General features: G+C 48.6%; 1 protein-coding gene across 8 annotated transcripts in view; it reads left to right on the top strand.

Annotated features, from left to right (window-relative positions):
* Positions 1-21,142, top strand: part of FOXM1 (forkhead box M1) — a 260,165-nt gene that overhangs the window by 77,916 nt on the left and 161,107 nt on the right. For 6 of the 8 annotated variants that reach the window (XM_078673736.1, XM_078673729.1, XM_078673730.1 and 3 more), the window contains exons 4-5: positions 6,596-6,808; positions 8,216-8,344. In XM_078673736.1, coding sequence (XP_078529862.1) covers positions 6,596-6,808; positions 8,216-8,344 — 342 coding nt within the window. The remainder of the gene's footprint in view (positions 1-6,595; positions 6,809-8,215; positions 8,345-21,142) is intronic. The other 2 variants (XM_078673734.1, XM_078673735.1) reach the window with 1 other exon arrangement.

Here is a 21,142-nt window from a genome sequence, read left to right as displayed (position 1 = left end):
TGGCGAGTAATTTAATTGTTTCTTGCCTGAGCCTTTCTGATAGATACATCTGCCGTGTGGATTCCTCACCTTGTGAATATCCCCCTTGCGCCAGCAACGTTCGGAAATTTTCTTCGTAGTGGGCGACGTCACAGGAGCACGGCATCGCGCGCGACTCCGTCTGACGTCACCGACCCCATATCAGGCCCACGCCAGCGTGATGACGTCAGTTCCCTTTTTTCCGCGTCTTCGACGCTAACGGTTTTCGGGATCTTACTGCGATACTTAGTATCTTTCTGTTAATTAATAGACACTGTTTCTCTCTTACGACTTGATTCTTCTCCGAAGATGTCGTCGAGGAAAACAGGCTTTAAGCCGTGTAGGTCTTGTGCCCGCACGATGTCCATCACTGACCCACATAAGGACTGTTTGTGGTGTCTTGGTTCGAGTCACGACGTCAAGAACTGCAATTCCTGTTTTAAGATGAATCCGAAGGCACTTCGAGAACGTGAAGCTAAATTACTTTTAGCTAAGGTAAAACAGGATTCTGGACGTTATTCAAGATCGACGTCACGGAGGTCGAAGTCGAAGCAAAGATCTCGATCGAAGTCAGTATCGGCGTCGAGATCCAGAGCGGGTTCGAGATCTGGTGAGGATACGAGATCTAAAGAGAAATCGAAATCCAGAGAAAGATCGAGGTCTAGATCTAAATCGGCTTCCGGTCACGCTTCGAGCTCCTCGAGGAGAAAGCATAAGAGGAGGAAGCACAGTTCGAAACATCATTCAGAGAAGGAATCCTCTGACTCGAAGAGAAGGTCTCATAAACATCGTAAGGACTTTGTCTCTCCTTCTCCTGCTTTATCGAAAGAGGGTTCTCCGGCCCCGGAGCCGGAACCGGAGCCGGATCCGGATCCGATGTCCTCGGAACATGAAGAGGAAGAAGAAGTGATTCCTCAAGAACCGACTCCAGCGGAGACTCCTGCGGATCCGGAAGGTCAGAGTGAGGGTGTGTCGGGGCGACCTCCATTGGATCCGGTAGGTCTGTACCCTCCCTTTCCTGGTCCTGGACAGGATCCCTCGCATTTTTTAAATGCAATGTTCGGAGTATATTCCAGGGCAATGTACCCCACTGGGGCACCTGTTGGTCCCATGGGTCCATTATCATACAATCTGGGTATTCCTCAGTCGTATGCCCCAGCTCCATTTATGCCATTCATGCCGGCGCCTCTTCCACCATGGTTCGGTACGGCTCCACCGAGGTCTTCGACTCCGCATGCGGCTTCGCCGACTCCGGATCGACCTCGCAGTCGAGATCGAGGTACCACACCTGTTCATGACTCTCGTCCTGCTCCGGCTCCTCGATCGACGTCGGAACCGGCTCCGTCGGAGTCGTTACCGGATCCATCGACGTCTATTCGATTGGAATGGTCGAGGCGAAGAGCTCAGCGCCTTCTAGAACAAAAAGATGATGAGAGTTCTGATGTGGAAGAAGGCGAGCTTCCTGATCATGACGATGATTTCGATGAACTTCGGGATGCTAGTGGTCTAGAACTCTCTCCTGAGTGGGTTCTACCTTCAGCTTCTGATGCTCCATCTAGGGACGTGGCACCCTATCACGTGGTCATTAGGAAGGCTGCTGACCTTCTTAATTTAAAGCTGCCCACAGTGGAGTACAAACCCAACATCCTCACTGAAGTCTTACATTCTCCTTCTTCAATTGTGGAACCTACACTGCCATTTACTGATGCCTTGACGGATCCAATAAAGGAGATTTGGACGGATCCAATAAAGGAGATTTGGAAGAAGCCCTTATCTGCTCCTGCAGTTTCAAGAGTTATTGCAAGACGCTATAGGGTGGCTCCTGATGACCCTGCATTTCTTTCTACGCATCCATCTCCGGAAAGTCTTGTGGTTCAGGCGGCTTGCTCTAATAGGGCTGCTGGCTCCTTCCCTCAAGTGCCAGCTGACAAAGAGTCTAAAAAATTAGATCTGTCTGCGAAGAAGACTTTCTCTTCTGGGAGCATGGCTCTTAAATCATCAAATGCTACTTGCCTTTTAGGTAGATACGTGCATGCGCTAATGGACTCAGTGAAGCAATTATCATCAAAACTTCCTGAGGATGATAAGAAGAACTTTAATGAGGTTGTCTCTGACACTCAGGCTGCTGCCCGCATGGTCATTCAAAGCGGTATGGACACTGTGGATTCTGTTGCTAGAATTATGGGTTCATCCATTGCGACCAGGAGAGCCGCTTGGCTAAAGTCTTCAGATTTCTCTGTGGATGTGCAATCTACATTGCTGGACTTACCCTTTGATGGAACTGGCCTTTTCGGTAAGAAGGCTGATGTAGCCTTGGAAAGGTTTAAGGACAGCCGTGCCACCGCTAGATCTTTGGGTCTGCAGATGAGAGGATCGACGACTAAAAAGTTCAAAGGATTTGGCAGATCTTCTTTTCGTCCCTTCAAGCAGGGCCAACAACAACAACAGCAACAGCAGCAAAACCCTCTATATAGATCCTATAGAGGTAAACAGAGGGGTCGTGGACGTGGACGTCAAGTCTCCTCTTCCTCCACTTCCTCCAATAATGCCCAACCCCCACCCGCATCAGCAAAGCAGCCCTAGATCCACCATTCTGGATCATGTAGGGCCAGTAGGGGGTCGGCTTACTCATTTTCTACGAGATTGGGAATCGGTTACATCAGATCTTTGGGTTCTCAATCTCGTAGAGAATGGGTATGCACTTCCTTTTCAGGAATTCCCTCCCAATTACCCTCCTTGCCAAGGCTATTGTTCGGAGGACCACCTGCTTCTCCTGCAGGAGGAAGTCCTGGCACTGTTTCGAAAGGGTGCGATAGAGGTGGTTCCAGAGCAGGAGAGGGGTCAAGGGTGCTACTCCCGGTATTTCTTGATTCCCAAGAAGGATGGCAGGCTTCGGCCTATCCTGGATCTCAGGATTTTGAACCTCTATCTCAAACAGGAGAAGTTAAAAATGCTCACCCTTGCTCAGGTTCTTCTAGCGCTGATGGAAGAAGACTGGATGGTGTCGATCGACTTGCAGGATGCGTATTTTCACATCCCAATCCTGAAGTCGCACAGGAGGTATCTCCGTTTTACGGTGGGATCGCAACACTACCAGTTTGCGGTCCTTCCCTTTGGACTTACTACTGCGCCTCGAGTCTTCACCAAGGTGATGGCAGTGGTGGCTGCGCATCTCAGAAGGTCGGGGATTCCTGTATTCCCTTATCTAGACGACTGGCTGATCAAAGCAGAGTCGCCGGAGATGGTGCTCCATCATCTGCAGGAGACAACTCAGTTGTTACACAGGTTGGGTTTTTCGATAAATGTACCCAAGTCTCACCTGGTGCCCTCCCAGCGCAACCTGTTCATAGGTGCAGTACTGGACACTTCTGTATGTCGTGCATTCCCTCCACCTCAAAGAATTCACGACATTCAGGAGATGATTCCTTTATTCTACAATGGAGCGGTTGTTCCGGTCCTGAAGGTCCTTCGTCTGCTCGGTCTGATGGCTTCTTGCATTCTGTTGGTCAGTCATGCACGCTGGCACATGAGGGCACTCCAGTGGTGCCTCCGCAGGCAGTGGTATCAGCACAACGGAGATCTCAGGGAGTCAGTGAAGATCTCCGGGGAAGCTGCAGCGGATCTGTCTTGGTGGAGCGTGGAAGGCAATCTGTCACAAGGAAAGCCTTTTCAGCTACCTCCATCAGTGGCCACAGTGATTTCGGATGCGTCCACTCTCGGGTGGGGTGCTCATCTGGGAGACCTGGAGGTCAAAGGTTTTTGGTCTCCGGAAGAAAGGTTGTTTCACATCAACCTTCTGGAATTGAGGGCGATACGTTTGGCACTCAAGGCCTTCCTCCCTTCCCTTCGCGGTCGTTCGGTTCAAGTCCTGACGGACAACACGACTGCGATGTGGTACATCAACAAGCAGGGAGGAGTAGGGTCGCAGTGTCTCTGCAGAGAGGCTCTGCGTCTCTGGTCCTGGGTTCAGGACCATCAGATTTGTCTGGTGGCAAATCACCTGGCCGGAGTTCTGAACGTTCGTGCAGACAGTCTCAGTCGGCAGTTCTCTGCCGACCACGAGTGGAGGCTTCACCCAGAGGTTGTTCACGACATCTTTCGGATGTGGGGGACTCCTCGGGTGGATCTATTCGCCACTCGCGAGAATGCTCACTGCCTTTCGTTCTGCAGTCTCCAGTATCCGATGCAAGGAGCATTGGGGGACGCGTTTCAGCTGAGTTGGGGAGATCAACTCCTTTACGCGTTTCCTCCCATACCCTTGATTCCTCGGGTTCTGAGGAAGATTCGTCAAGACCGGGCCCAAGTCATATTGGTCGCCCCGGATTGGCCAAGAAGGGTGTGGTACTCAGACCTTCTCCGCCTCTCCTCTCACCCGCCGCTCCGTCTCCCTCACAGGGCAGACCTCCTCTCTCAGATGGAGGGGCAGGTTTTACACCCCCACCTCCAGACATTACACCTTCATGCCTGGAGATTGAACGGGGCAACTTGAGTTCTTTTTCTCTCCCTCACGAGGTAGTGGATGTCATTCTTTCTGCCAGGCGTGACACCACTAAGTCCATTTACTCCTATAGGTGGTCTAAATTTGTTTCTTGGTGCAGGGAGAGAGATGTTGACCCTTTGAAGGCTCATTTGTCTAATATTTTACAATTTGCCCTTTATCTGGCGCAGCAAGGTTTGGCTGTGGCCACGGTCAAGGGGTATCTTTCTGCCTTATCGGCATTTCTATGTTTGCCGGATCAGCCATCTCTCTTTAAATCTCCGGTGGTTTTGAGATTCTTGAAGGGTCTCATAAATATGTTCCCTCCTACTCCTTTTGTTGTTCCTCATTGGGATTTGAATCTTGTGCTGACCTTCTTAATGGGTTCTCCCTTCGAGCCCTTGCACAAGTGTCCATTGAGGCTTCTATCTTTTAAAACGATCTTCCTCGTTGCAATCACCTCGGCAAGGAGGGTAAGTGAGCTTCAAGCTCTAAGTTCCAAACCCCCATTCCTGACCATTCATGCTGAAAGGATGGTTCTCAGGACCAGGGCTGCTTTTCTGCCTAAGGTGGTGACTCCTTTCCATCTTGGGCAGTCCATTACCCTTCCTACCTTCTATCCTCCCCCTCACCCGTCTAAGGAGGAAGAGAGACTGCACCGTCTGGACCCTAAGAGGGCGGTGTCGTTCTATCTGGACAGGACTAAAGACTTCCGGATGGATGACCAGCTGTTTGTTGGTTTTGCTGGCTGCAAGAAGGGTAGAGCGGTGCACAAGCGCACACTTTCCAGGTGGATAATCCTGTGCATCAAGATCTGCTACTCTCTTGCTGGTAAGGACCCTCCTGAGGGTATTAGAGCACATTCTACTAGAGCAAAGTCTGCAACATCTGCTTTGTCTAGGGGTGTACCTGTTGAGGATATTTGCAAGGCCGCGACTTGGGCCTCCCTCCACACTTTCGCGAAGCATTACTGCTTGGATACCGAGGTGAGGAGGGATGGCCACTTCGCGCGCTCTGTCCTCCAAGACTTCCTGGTGTAGCAGAGTGGGCACCCTCCTCCGGGAGTGGGGACTGCTGTGGGAATCTATTCACAAGGTGAGGAATCCACACGGCAGATGTATCTATCAGAAGAACAAGTTACTTACCTTCGGTAGCGCTTTTTCTGGTAGATACTATATCTGCCTGTGGATTCCTCACTGACCCACCCGCCTCCCCGTTGTCCACTCTGCTATACCTGGTATTTCTGTATATATGTTTATACTATTGATTTAGTTCTATGTGTACTGTGTACATTGTATATTTGCATATTTGCTGTCGTTGGTCCGTCCGTGTGCCTCGAAGGCACGGAAAAAAGGGCGGAACTGACGTCATCACGCCGGCGTGGGCCTGATATGGGGTCGGTGACGTCAGACGGAGTCGCGCGCGATGCCGTGCTCCTGTGACGTCGCCCACGTCGGCGTACTACGAAGAATTTCCGAACGTTGCTGGCGCAAGGGGGATATTCACAAGGTGAGGAATCCACAGGCAGATATAGTATCTACCAGAAAAAGCGCTACCGAAGGTAAGTAACTTGTTCTTTTTATCCACTCTTTCTCGCCTGTTGCAATCAACAGGTGACAAAAAGTAATTTCTAAGTTAGTTGTGCACTCTACGGCCATACTTAGTCTGCCATTTTTTCTACAGCTGATGATGAACCATGAGATCCTATATATAGTAGTCATGCAGATTGACCAAAGACCATTTTTTGAAAGTGTAGTTTTGTTGTTTTGGAATAACACTAAATACACTACGTTTGCAGTGATGTAATGTGGCCTTTCTTGGGAAAAGGGGATTGCTGTTTTACCTTTCTCCATGGATCCTACTTGTTCTTTGTCAACTCCCTTGCATCTAAAGGTCATGTCACACTCTTCCAGGTTTATCATTGCACAAAATGTTGCCAACTCCTAAGCCTAGCTCGTATTTTTTTATTGGTGTACATATAATTTCACTAAGAACAGATTAATTCATGTTTTTTTAAGAACAGATTAATTCATGTTTTTTTAAGTTCTCCCCTATAAAATGATCTAATATATTTTTTCCTGTCTCTCCCACTTGTGTCAGCAGGGGGAGGAAGATGTTGGTTCTCTTCCCTGTGGCTCTTCTTTCACCTCCTGGCAGGAATCCATCTCGGAGCGCCCTCCCTATTCCTACATGGCCATGATTCAGTTTGCCATTAACAGCACAGACAGAAAGCGGATGACTCTAAAAGAAATCTATACTTGGATAGAAGATCATTTCCCATATTTCAAACACGTTGCTAAACCGGGCTGGAAGGTAATACATGGAGAGATGGTCTGGCTAGGGTGATAACCTTAAAGTTAGGGCGCAGCTTGAGGAAAACTTTAGTTGACCAAATTATCACCAGTACTCCTGTTTACATTTAACACACTTTAGTTGCTTATGTAAAAAGAATGAGTTGACTTTTAAGCTTAGTGTGTGCTGTAAAATTCTCTTGCATAATATCCCTCTCTGTAACTAGGGGAGCAGATAATTAAATTATTTTATTTTAAGAAATGTGTAAGGCATCCTTTTCCTTGATTTCAAAGACTGGTTGGAGACAAAAAATCACCTCACTGTTACATTCCAAGAGGGAAGTACACTTTGGTCACAGCTACCGATATGTTGGAGAACTAGCTACCGAGATGTTGGAGAACTATTACTGGATGAGGAGCTTGTTCTTGTGCAGGGTTACGGTCTCTTCTAGAGGCCCATGCTCTGAATTTGAAGTAGTTAGAAAACAATCTGAAGCAATGGCATCAAAGCTATTCTCTAGGCCAGGTTTCAAGTTACTGTCCTCTATATCCTGCCATTGGTGGTGTGCCCAAGAGTGCCTCCGCTTGTCTCTTCAAGAATAAGCTTTTGCTGAGAGGTGAGAGGGTCTGTTATAACAAACCCTAATACCGTAAATGTTGATCAGTTCTACTTCCCCAGCAGCAAGTTCATATGTAACTAACCGTTTTTGTTCAATGCCTATGATGTTTGCAAAGCTTATGTTTTAAAATAAAATCTATTTTCTGCCTCACCAACTTCCATCAATATCCTATTGCCCAGTAGAACTGAACATGAACTGATGCTTTTTAGCATCCATGTTGGCTATGGTGTCCATACATTAGTGCACAATGTTGAAAATCACATTGGCAAATAAAAAGGTGGGCTAGGAATGAAGCTGCCGATTGTAAGATTACACTCAGAGCAAAAACAGTCTTTAAGGAAAAATGGTAGTTTTTTTAAAGAAGTCTCCAGGATAATTAGTGCCAGGATGAAACACGTTAAATGAGATAGAACATTTGCAGTAAATGTGGGCAGACTTCAAGTGGCCCGAAGTTAATCCTGGCCTGTTGAAAAGCAAGGATATTTTGTCTGAAAGGTGGTATTTGTGCACTTGCACAAGACACTTGACATCCATTCATAGTTATGTGGCGATAATAGCTATGGAAGGATCTATTTATGTTTAGGTGTAGCATGAGACGATCAGCATCTGGTGCCCCTCTGTTAGATTGCGATTGTAAGGGTAATATAGTGAATGCTTGTTGTGTTGACTGCTTTGTCCAAGGTAATCTTACACTTGTAGTAGCAACTAGCCATGAAGGCTGGGACTCTTTGGGTTGGTCAGGACCTGTGACTTTTGCCCATGTGGGTAGTTGATGGCTGAGCATTTTATTTTCTCCTCCACCCTTACAGAATTCCATCAGGCACAATCTCTCTCTTCATGACATGTTTGTGCGTGAGACCTCTGCCAATGGGAAAATATCTTTTTGGACAATCCATCCTGATGCAAACCGCTGCCTGACACTGGATCAGGTGTTCAAGGTGAGAGTCAATTGTTTTGATGTTATGGCATCTAAAAAAAGTAAACCCCATTACAAATGTGTTGCAGTAAATGCAAAATTCTTTCAATTAATTTATGTAAGAATATTTGTACAACAATGTTCTGAGAATCTCTGGAATGCTCTAAACTGGTTTTCCTGGTGTTTCAATTTTTTTCTGGTTGCCATTTTTGATCTGTTCATAGTTTATTTGCAAAAACTGTTGGTATTCATTTTTAGGTCGAGCCGCAAGGCTTTTAGTAAGGGGCTTCAGAAAGCTCACCACACGCTTGTGCGTGTGTTTTTGTCACAGGCTATTGGGCTTTGCGTGCGTCTTTCTAAGAAAGACCACACGCAATTGGGCAAAGGCGGGTGCATGCCCCACCTTTGCTCTGCCCACGGCCTATTGCTTGCGGTTACCCGCACGGGCGACATCTGTTTAGAATTATCGTGCCCAGACGCGTACGTGATAATTAGAAACCGATCCCTCACACAAGCGCGTGCACGCTCTCCTGCACCACTCGCGGGCTTGTTTTAACAGTCTGTGTAAAGAGTTCATACCAGGTCATCTCTTAATAGAAGAAACTAACAAACTACACTCTGATTTGTGCTTCATTTTCGAACTGCAGTATCCTTTCTGATAGATACATCTGCCGTGTGGATTCCTCACCTTGTGAATACCCCCTGCGTCAGCAACATTCGGAAATTCTTTTTTCGTAGCCTCGCGCCGACGTGGACTCCTGACGTCATAGAGACACGACCTCGCTCGCGACTCCGCTGACGTCACCGACGCCTATAATAGGCCCACGCCGGCGTGATGACATCAGTTCCCTTTTTTCCGCGTCGTCGACGCTAACGGTTATCGGGAATCTCTGTAGCCAACGGATACTTTGTTGTCTATATTGTTGCCATTTTCTGCTTCTCTGTATCCTGTCTCTTCGACAATGACTTCGAAAAAGACCGGCTTCAAGCCATGTAGAGAATGCGGCAAAATGATGTCCATTACCGACCCACACAGCGACTGCATCTGGTGCTTGAGCTCGGACCATGATGTGGAGGACTGCTCTTCGTGTAAGAAGATGAACCCAAAGGCCCTGAGGGAGAGAGAGGCGAAGCTCCTGGTGGCTAAGATGAAAGCTGGAAAGGAGAAATCGTCGAGGTCTCGTTCTCGAAGGGCGAGGTCGAAGTCAAGATCGAGGTCGAGGTCTGGATCTCGAGGAAGGTCGTCTTCGAAGTCGGCTTCTGATCGTGTTTCAAAAAAGAGGAAACATAAGAAGAGGAGACATGAGTCCCGACGTCGTTCTGGTAAGGAGTCGGGATCGAGGTCGAGGTCACCGAAGAAGGTACGTTCGAAGGTGGTGACCGTTGATGTTTCGGATCCAGAACCTGAAGGTGAGGCCTCTCCTTCTGAGTCACGGGCGCCGTCTCCGGCTCCGTCTCCGTCTCCGAATCCGGCTCCGAGTCCATCTCCGGCGCCGTCCCCGGTCCGAGATGAGGAGGAGCCTCGTGAGGATGGGGGTTCCGCGCCCTTAGGTGAGCCGAATCCGAACGCTCCTCAAGACAGGCCTGAAGGTTTTCATCCACCATTTCCTGCCCCAGGCCAGGACCCTTCTGCGTTTCTCAACGCAATGTACGGAGTCTTTTCGAGGGCGTGGTACCCCTCTGGTGCACCTTCGAGTCCCATGGGTCCTTTGGCTTTTAGCTTAGGAGTCCCTCACTCCTACCCTCCAGCTCCGTTTATGCCTTACATGCCGGCTCCGACGCCGCCGTGGCATTTTCCGGCTCCACCGAAGCCGTCGACGCCGGTTCCGGCTTCGTCTGCTCCAAGTCGTCCTCGAACACATCCCTCTGAGCCTTCGGATTCGATCCCGACGTCGATTCCGAATCCGTCGGAGCCGGTGGTGGATCCGAAAGCAAAACGAGTCAAGATGAGATCCAGAAGGGAGGCTCAACGCCTTCTGGAGGAAAGGAGGTTTTTGGATTCACAATCTGACGTTGAAGAGGGTGAATTGGATGAAGATGCTTTTGAGGATTTGGCAGAAGCAGGAAGCCTGGATTTCTCTCCAGAGTGGGAGTTACCCTCAGGTTCTAGCACTCCTTCTAAGGACGTTCAACCCTATCATTTAATTATGAGGAAGGCTGCCAGTCTCCTTAAGTTGACTTTGCCTACAGCAGAATTCAAATCTAATATTCTGACTGAAGTATTGCATTCTCCGAGTTCAGTGGTGGAACCTCTTCTTCCTTTCAATGATGCTCTGACAGAGCCCATTCTAGAGGTGTGGAAAAAACCTTTGTCGGCTCCAGCTGTCTCTAAAAGTGTAGCCAGAAGATACAGGGTTGCCCCTGAGGATCCTGCCTTTTTAACCTCTCATCCTTCACCGGAGAGTTTGGTCATTCAGGCTGCATGCTCCAAAAAGAACGTTAGTGCTTTCCCTCAGGTTCCTTTTGAGAAGGAAGCAAAGAAGCAGGATCAGGTGGCAAAGAAGTCCTTCTCCTCTGCCAGTATGGCATTGAAGTCATCAAATGCCACTTGCTTGATGGGAAGATATTTACACGCTCTGATGGACTCTTTGCGTGTTCTTGTTCCAAAAGTTCCTGATGACAGCAGGAAGGATTTTGAGGAAGTCATCTCTGACGCTCAGGCAGCGGCTCGCCAGGTCATTCAGAGCGGTTTGGATACTGTAGACTCTGTGGTGCGCATTATGGGCACTGCTGTCGCTACTAGGAGGTCTGCCTGGTTGAAATCTTCTGACTTTTTGGCTGATGTTCAGGCGACATTATTAGATCTTCCTTTCGATGGTTCAGGCCTCTTTGGGAAGAAGGCTGATGTGGCCCTTGAGAGGTTTAAAGATAGCAGGGCGATTGCTAAATCCTTGGGTCTTCAAGTGAGAGGCTCTTCAACTGGCAGAAGATTCAGGGGTTTTGGCCGCTCTTCCTTTCGGAATTTCCGGCAGGGCCAGCAGCAGCAGCAGCAACAACAGCAGCAGCAAAACTCTTTGTACAGGTCATACAGGGGAAAGCAGAGTGCGTCCTCGTGGACGTCAGGTCTCTTCCTCCTCCACTTCCTCCAACCCCCCTGCCCCTGAGAAGCAGCCCTAGATCCGACATTCAGGATCATGTGGGTCCGGTTGGGGTTTCGGCTTACCCATTTTCTACAGGATTGGGAATCGGTTACGTCAGATCTTTGGGTTCTCAATCTTGTAGAAAATGGGTATGCCCTTCCCTTTCGGGAATTCCCTCCCAATTTCCCTCCTTGCCAAGGGTATTGCTCCGAGGAGCATCTGTCTCTTCTGCAAGAGGAAGTTTTGACTCTGATAAGAAAGGGTGCGATAGAGGTGGTCCCAGAGCAGGAAAGGGGTCAGGGATGCTACTCCCGGTATTTCCTGATTCCGAAGAAGGATGGCAGGCTTCGTCCAATCCTGGATCTCAGGATCTTGAATCTCTATCTGAAGCAGGAGAAATTCAAGATGCTCACCCTTGCTCAGGTTCTTCAAGCGCTGCAAGAAGAAGACTGGATGGTGTCGCTCGACTTGCAGGATGCTTACTTTCACATCCCAATCCTGAAGTCGCACAGGAGGTATCTCCGTTTTACGGTGGGATCGCAGCACTACCAGTTTGCGGTCCTTCCGTTTGGACTTACTACTGCGCCTCGAGTCTTCACCAAGGTGATGGCAGTGGTGGCGGCGCATCTCAGGAGATCAGGGATTCCAGTATTCCCTTATTTGGACGACTGGCTGATCAAAGCGGAGTCGTCAGAGAGTGCTCCATCATTTGCGAGAGACAACCCAGTTGTTGTACAGGTTGGGTTTTTCAATAAATGTACCCAAGTCTCACCTGGAGCCCTCCCAGCGCAACCTGTTCATAGGTGCGGTACTGGACACGACCGTATGTCGTGCATTCCCTCCCCCTCAAAGGATTCGCGACATACGGGAGATGATTCCTTTGTTTTACAATGGAGCGGTCGTTCCAGTCCTGAAGGTCCTTCGCCTGCTCGGTCTGATGGCTTCATGCATTCTGTTGGTCAACCATGCACGCTGGCACATGAGGGCGCTCCAGTGGTGCCTCCGCAAGCAGTGGTATCAGCACAGCGGAGATCTCAGGGAGTCAGTGAGGATCTCCAGAGAAGCTGCAGCGGATCTGTCTTGGTGGGGCTTGGAAGGCAATCTGTCCCAAGGAAAGCCTTTTCAACTTCCCCCATCGGTGGCCACGGTGATAACGGATGCATCCACTCTCGGGTGGGGTGCTCATCTGGGGGATCTGGAGGTCAAGGGCCTTTGGTCTCCAGAGGAAAGGTTGCTTCACATCAACCTTCTGGAATTGCGGGCGATACGTTTGGCGCTCAAGGCCTTCCTCCCTTCCCTTCGCGGTCAGTCTGTTCAAGTCCTGACGGACAACACGACCGCGATGTGGTACGTCAACAAGCAGGGAGGGGTAGGGTCGCAGTGTCTCTGCAGAGAGGCTCTGCGTCTCTGGTCCTGGGCTCAGGACCATCAGGTTTGTCTGATGGCGAATCATCTGGCCGGTGTGTTGAACGTTCGTGCGGACAGTCTCAGTCGGCAGTTCTCTCCCGACCACGAGTGGAGGCTTCACCCGGAGGTGGTTCACGACATCTTTCGGATGTGGGGGACTCCTCGGGTGGACCTGTTCGCCACTCACGAGAATGCGCACTGCCTGTCGTTCTGCAGTCTCCAGTATCCGATGCAAGGAGCCTTGGGGGACGCGTTTCAGTTGAGTTGGAGAGGTCAACTCCTTTACGCGTTTCCCCCCCATACCCTTGATTCCTCGGGTTCTGAGGAAGATTCGCCAAGACCGGGCCCAAGTCATATTGGTCGCCCCGGATTGGCCAAGAAGGGTGTGGTATACAGATCTACTCCACCTCTCCTCTCACCCGCCGCTCCGTCTCCCTCTCAGGGCAGACCTCCTCTCTCTGATGGAGGGGCAGGTTCTACACCCCCACCTCCAGACATTGCACCTTCATGCCTGGAGATTGAACGGGGCAACCTGAATTCCTTTTCCCTTCCGCCTGACGTTGTGGATGTCATCTTGTCAGCCAGGCGTGACTCCACTAAGTCCATCTTTTCTTATAGATGGTCGAAATTTGTCACGTGGTGTGGGGAAAGGTCTGTTGATCCTTTGAAGGCCCATTTGTCTAATGTTCTCCAATTTGCCCTTTCTTTGGCGCGGCAGGGTCTTTCGGTTGCCACGGTAAAGGGTTACCTGTCGGCGCTGTCGGCTTTTCTCTGCTTGCCTGACCAGCCTTCTCTTTTTAAGTCTCCTGTGGTCTTAAGGTTTTTGAAGGGTCTTACTAATATGTTCCCTCCTTCACCTTTCATTGTGCCTCAGTGGGATTTGAATCTTGTATTGACCTTTTTGATGGGTGCTCCCTTTGAGCCTCTCCACAAATGTCCCATGAGGCTTCTTACCCTTAAGACAGTCTTCCTGGTTGCAATAACCTCGGCAAGGAGGGTTAGTGAGCTTCAAGCTCTTAGTTCCAAGCCCCCATTCCTGACCATTCATGCTGATCGAATGGTTCTTAGGACCAGGGCTGCTTTTCTGCCTAAGGTGGTGACTCCTTTCCACCTTGGTCAATCCATTACCCTTCCTACCTTCTATCCTCCCCCTCACCCTTCTAAGGAGGAAGAGAGACTGCACCGTCTGGACCCTAAGAGGGCGGTGTCCTTTTACTTGGACAGATCCAAGGACTTTCGCTTGGAAGACCAGCTCTTCGTTGGATTTGCTGGCTGCAAGAAAGGAAGGGCGGTCCATAAGAGAACTTTATCGAGATGGATTGTCCTCTGCATAAAGATCTGCTACTCTTTGGCCGGTAAGGAACCACCTGAGGGTATAAGGGCTCATTCAACTAGAGCTAAGTCTTCGACCTCAGCATTGGCTAGAGGTGTGCCTGTTGAGGATATTTGTAGAGCGGCAACTTGGTCTTCCCTCCACACTTTCGCGAAGCATTACTGCTTGGATTCCGAAGTGAGGAGGGAGGGTCACTTTGCGCGCTCTGTCCTTCAGGATTTCCTGGTTTAGAAGAGTGGACACCCTCCTCCGGGAGTGGGTACTGCTGTGGGACTCTATTCACAAGGTGAGGAATCCACACGGCAGATGTATCTATCAGAAGAACAAGTTACTTACCTTCGGTAACGCTTTTTCTGGTAGATACTATATCTGCCTGTGGATTCCTCACTGACCCACCCGCCTCCCCGTTGTCCACTCTTCTATGCCAGAGTTACTGTAATGTATTATATATATATTTTGTTGTCAAGGAAATGTTCCAATTGCTTTCCTGCTTTTGCTTAACACTGTGTGTTTTGCCTTGATTATTGTGTACTGTGTATACTTGTATATTTCTACTGTCATTGGTCCGTCCGTGTGCCTCGATGGCACGGAAAAAAGGGCGGAACTGATGTCATCACGCCGGCGTGGGCCTATTATAGGCGTCGGTGACGTCAGCGGAGTCGCGAGCGAGGTCGTGTCTCTATGACGTCAGGAGTCCACGTCGGCGCGAGGCTACGAAAAAAGAATTTCCGAATGTTGCTGACGCAGGGGGTATTCACAAAGTGAGGAATCCACAGGCAGATATAGTATCTACCAGAAAAAGCGTTACCGAAGGTAAGTAACTTGTTCTTTTGTGCCAGGCAAGTAGAACACTAGCCGATGCGAACATCACTTAACAACCCTTAGTGCAAGGTCCACATCGTCCAGGTGTCCGATCTATATTTAGTGTAACTCTACTTTTAACAATATAATAATTTGCAGTTTCGTTACCAGATTCCTAAAAATACACTCACTGAGCGCTCCATCCTTTCACTCCACATACCTGTGAGTTGAACTAAGATTAGATAGGAAAATGATTATATAAAATCTGAGGTGAAATGAAAGCCCCAATTAGGAATTTCTGTGCTAATCGCCAGTGTGTCAGATATGGTTTTCGAAATGTTTTTCAAACGCGTTGCTTTGTAAGCCTGGATAGACGGTGCTTAATTTCAGTCAGTGGTTGCTGGTGGGATGCACTCAGCGGCGGCTCCTCTGCAATGGTTGAGGAGTGTCGCCCCACTGCCTGGTGTAGAGCCAGCAAATGAGAAAGAAGCATCGGCATAGCCAATAGATCTCGCCTTTGGGACCTTACAAGTGTTTAGCCATGCAACAGTTGATGTTGTTTCACCAAGGATATTGTGCTGCATAACTAAACACTTATAAGGTCCCAAAGGCGAGACCTATTGGCTATGCCAGTGCTTGATTTAATGACCGGTTCTTCCTTACGGGACTCTCCACACATTCAGCATCCCAAAGCACATTTTTCAGGTTAGCTTATTTTACATATAAAATTGGCATGAATTGAAAACCTGCTGCTACAAGGCAATATTAATTAAAAAAATTTTTTAAATCGGCCGGCACAGGTAAGCACGGTGGGTGGTATGGGGCAGACGGCTATAGGTATAATTAAATAATACCTTTTCCATTGTCTGCCGACTTTATAATAATAATAATAAAAATAATCCACATTTGTAAAGCGCACAATCACCCGTAAGGGTCTCTAGGTGCTGGGGGCCGTCGGTAAGATTAAGCGAGCTATTGCCCAGAGTCACATGGTGCTGGGCTAACCTGCCGCCGGGGATCGAACCCTGATCCCCAGATTCCAGCGTCAGTCGCCCTGGCCGCGGCGCCACACCTCTCCCTTGAACCCCGCCCCTCCCTCCCCTCCCCCAATACATATAATTAAAGGAATTACTGCATCATTACGCTAGTATTCTAGCTCCATCATAAGCTTCTTAAAATCATTATGTGCATCCCTGCATTTGGGAGCACATTTTGAACTAGGGTCTTTCTTGATCCATCAGCCTTAGAAGCACCTTCCAGGAGCACAAAATAGTCTGACTTGTAGGTGAGCCCTTTCTAACCGACCCTCTCCTTTATGATCCAAACAAGTGAAAGGGGTTACATTTGATATCTGAAAGGTCTTGCTGGGCTCACTAGCCAGGTTACTACCTTTCAGGTTACTACCTTTTTTATTTTTTAAATCTTGCTTTAATAAACGGACTGCACTTCAGGCTGTCTGGAGAACTCTGTCCTATCCCCTCACTACTTCAGCATTCAGTTGCTGACTGGGGTTTGTAGTGCCAGCTACTGGGGGGGGGGGGGGACACTCTGTCTCTGGGTATGAACTCGGGTGGGGTGCCGTTAGGCCGCTACTAGGGTCTGAGTTTTCCGCTCCGTTTGCCGGCATCCTCCCGACCCAAGGCTACTCCACATATCTATATGAGGATTGAGGTTTGACCGAAGGAAGTTACTTAACCTTTAACTTCAGTTCTGCAACATTGGTTAAACCGTAGCTCCATCCTGGGTAACTGTGGTTCTAATCAGGCGGGCTCACACAAAGGAACAAATGGAAAGCATTTGAACAGCACCAAATCAATTTAAGAAGAAACGAGACACTCAATCTGACACCAAGTCCGAAAAATGATTAGATTTGTATTAATTTTAGACAGCAAAACAAAAAAGATCCACAAGAGGCTTCCGGAGATACAGATTTACAAGCTATAGTCAATCACATCTTTTCACTTTATCACAAACCAGCACTGGCAAATTCAACTATTTGACACTTGAAAACATTTTCAAGAAAAACATAAGCAAGTTGCTTTGCGGTTACTTTGGGTGACCATCTCTGGCAGGGAGTCAATTTAGGGTTCCAGTAAGGTCCAAAGAAAGTTACCCTAATGAGAAGATGTTTCCAGTGTCAGTGTGTCCTTGCCATTGACGTATATTGGGGTGGTCCTCATGCAAGGGGATACAGGATGTTGAAGATGGTTTGCAGTCAACGGGGGTCTTCCTGTGGCGTCTACTTGGACTATGGGCTTGGTGAGATGATCCTGGTCATGAGTTGACTTCCTTCAAAGTCTTCTGGAGCTTTGCAGAAGTCCAGTTGCCCTGTACTGTGGTTTATGATTTACCTTCTGGGTAACGCAGCTGCACTCTGGCAATTCTCCTGGGTCCAGCAGACTTGGGTGCAAATTTTGAAGTGTCAGGTCATAGTCCTTTACACTGTGTGAGGGTGCAGAGCTGCGATCCGGAGAATTCGGCTACCAACTTGTCAGACAGGCTACCTCGGCTTTTATGATATTGTGCCATGAGCAGGTCAGCCTCCTGACCTATGTAGTCTTACATCTGTCTGGGCTCAAGAGTCTGCTTCTCCATAAATAAGACACAGCAGGCGCAGTTCTTTTTCTTTGTTAGCCCAAGGTGCAGCAATCCAACTTTGTTGCGGCATCTCTTCACCGGGTCTTTGGTACAGCAGGGCAGTCCTCCTTCGGTCCTCTTCTCCAGTTCAACGAGATCTGAGTTATGAGTGCCCTTTTTATTCTCAGAAAGTGGGGTGGTTTTGGTCACTAACCAATGGGCTAACCGGGTCACACCTGCCTGATAACTTCATGTGAAGTGACAACCAACTATCCCAGAGTGGTACAGAGCCAGCAGTATCCACACAGTGCCACAGAGGGAGTAACAATCTATCAAACATTGTCCCATAAAGTCAGTCGGAGGTGGCCCGAAAGATTAGATCTCCCCCACCAAGGCCAGGATTGACATGGCTCTAGATGTATCCCTCAATCCAGTGCTCGTCCTCAAAAGGCCCCAAGTTCCGTGTCCACGCCTCCGTCACTCCAACCATGGGATCTGGCTGAATGCGCAGAGAGGATGGATAGTTTGTTCCTTAATGTTGGTGAGTAGGATTTTTGCCTCTAGGGGAGAGTATCTGGGAATGACAGAGCGCTCAATTCTGCCCACTCTCGAGATCTCGGTCTAGAGAGCTTTATAGACCATCCTAGAGGTGTGGCTACCACTCGACTACATTCCCACGGGAAAACGGGTTTGGCAACTTGTAGGAAGTTGGCTCTTTATGTGATATATCAGTAATCTGCTATACAGTGTAAGTCTGTGTTCCCTTACTAGCAGACAGGGGCTTGTTATGCAGTCCCAAAGTGCTCTATTAGCTGGTAGTGTGGTCGAGCAGCCTTAGGCTTAACACACAGGAGTGCAAGACACTCACAAAATACAAACAATGGTACATAAATGATAACGCTACTCAAGAAGGAGATCCACACCCAAACCAATTTATAAAAATAGCAATTATCTTTATACTGGTTTAGGCATCAGAAAAAAAACTCGTTCAGGTAAGTATGTTTTTGTAAATATAAATTCCTTTCACTTTAAAAAGTGAACGCAGTGCAGTTTCAAAGTCCTGCAATGTTATCCTATGGAAGGAAACTAAAGTTCTGCTAATAGATATAGTACATCAACTTACAGGACCAATCTCCAGGAGTTAATGTGAGTGATGAGCAAGTTCCAAGGCAGCACCAACAGTAAACCACCAGCACCACGAGAGCGGCAGGGTGCAAAACAGTGTTTGGTGCCCAATGCGTTTCAATGGGGACCAGTCTGTTAAAAAGATGCAGGCTCTGGCGAGGAAGCCAGCCTGGCTGAAACAGTGACTGGGCTCAGGCCTTACGATGCTTATAGACGAAGGCATCACTGTTGGTCCTCTTCTCCCAATCCGAGGAGCGACGGGTCCAGAGGTGTCTTTAGACGTCGGGTTTTTCCTTACGGGCACAGTCAGGGTAGTGGGGGCCTGTGTGCCGAAGCTGCAGGTGACATCAGGGAGTCCAGGAGGGATGAAATCACATTTGACTCCAGCTCTGGAGTGCTGGGAAACTTGTTGGCACCATTGGCCCAATTCAACTTGGACCCGAGGCGACTGGTGCAGTATTGCTTCAGGTGTCTGGTTTTGGCAGTGCCGGGGGCCCCAGTCTTTGGAGTTTCTTCAGAAGAGGTCCGCTGTTCACTTGAGATCTAGAGTCTTTTTTGAAGTCATGCAGTCCTAGCAAGTTTATGCCGGCTGTCCTCTTGCATAAAGTGGAGCATGACAGGGGGATGGGCATCCTTTCCCATGAGAGAATCCAGAGTCTCATACCAAAGGCGAAGGGGCTCATTTGAAGCTCCCTTTCGTTGGCAGTCTGGTCTGCAGGTCAACTGCAGGGGGGGGGGGTGAAGTGTGGGCTTAAAGTCTCCTCCCCCACCTGAGGGTTGGCTGAGGTGGGCGCACCTTCTGGGCTGTTATATTTTTTCCCGTAGGTTATCCCACCGAAAAGGGGGTGAGACAAAAATGGGGGCCTGCTCCTGAAGCGGGAGAGGCTGGCGGTCGCTTTGCAAAGGCATAAAGGCCTTTAAAACCGACCTGCCATGTATGGCTATTCCTGACCTTGGGGGAGGGGGTGTGAACACTCCGCCCAAGAAAATGTTGTTCCTGGGCCCAGGGAGCGAAGGCTCACACCAGTGGTCCAGTAGCTTGTCTTGTGATGGCAGGCTGGTGGTCACCAGTCAGGAATGCACCAGAGACTGTTTTGGTTCAAGGGTCCTCTCTAAAAGGGACCCCTGAGTGCAGGGAATAATAAATCTGACACTGGAATCCGTGCAGGTTCATTATTCTGAGATGTTCAGTACCAAACATCCCAGAATTCAACAATGCCAGTATGGTGCTAGGAAACTCCTAATGACCAGGTTCTACAACATATACTCAGTACGGCCTTACTGGGCACTTATAATATCTAAGACTGGCCATAGATATTATAGGGGTAAGTCTCCTAATGCAGATAGGTCCTCACATGAGGGATAGTGCACCCTGCCTTAATAGTGACTTACCTAGGCCACATGCAGTGCTGTACAGGCATGGCACACAGGGTTTGTGCCATGTCGACTCTTCAATTTTAGCTGCACCACAATACGCAGGCTGCAATGGCAGGGGTGCATGCTTGTCGTGATAGGTCTCGGAGGGTGGCATAATACTTACTGCAGCCCTCAGAGGCCTTTCCCTGGCCGCTATTATCAGTGATTTCTTTTTTTGGTCTCTTCTTTGTTGGTGAGCTTCCTGAAGAAGAGGGTGCAACATCATCATGACCAGTCGTCCATACCTTCAAAGCAGGCACAGAGGGTCTTTTAATATGTGAAAAGCACAGCTCTGAGATGGCACCAGAAACTGCATATTTTGGTATAGGTACCTCCAAATTGCACTTTATGCATTTCAAAGAAACTGTTGATGATACCACATGAGACTACATCCCGAATAACCGGCCTTCCCTCTCTCTCCTTTGACATTTCCTCTAAAGGTCACAGTCTGCTTATGCATACAGAAATTGTCGTGTGTGAGGATTGTCAGTATAAACCTTTCTGGGCCCACAAACCTCACATTGTTTAAAGCCATATTTCTAGACAGAATCTTTCACAAATGTAATTCAGATGCTTGGGACTGAAGGTAGGAACTCTGCTTCACCTTGATGACCCAGGTAAAGAGTAGCTGAGCAGAGCTCCGCAGATTACCTGTTGCTTAATGTAGAACATTTGGCTGTTGGGGCCTATGAAGAGGGTTGCAACTCTGAGCCCCTCTACCGGATTGGCTGGACTTTGGGTCATATATTGAGGTGGATGGGATAGTTGGGGTCTTTGTATGATTTCCATGTGTTTTCAGTGGCATTTGCTGTATTTGAGTACTGCTATGTTAACATTGAACTATTGAGCTTTCCCAGCCGAACGTCAAGCGATAATTCAAGAATGTGAATCTTTGAGGGATCTAGTTTTGAAGATCTGAATATCTTTTTGCTTAAAAAACAAATACCTGCCAAATATAGTCATTCCACGTAGGTAAATACACATCCAAGTGGAGTACCTTATGTACGTCTCCTGGAAAGTGTGATGGGTATATTTTAGATTCCTTTGTTTTACCTGTAAATCTTGCTCATCCTGTACCTTC

The sequence above is a fragment of the Lissotriton helveticus genome, chromosome 1_1 (assembly GCF_964261635.1).
Source record: "Lissotriton helveticus chromosome 1_1, aLisHel1.1, whole genome shotgun sequence".
Lineage (NCBI taxonomy): Eukaryota > Metazoa > Chordata > Amphibia > Caudata > Salamandridae > Lissotriton > Lissotriton helveticus.
Note: the sequence above shows the minus strand (reverse complement) of the source record. Positions and strands in the feature narration are given on the sequence as shown.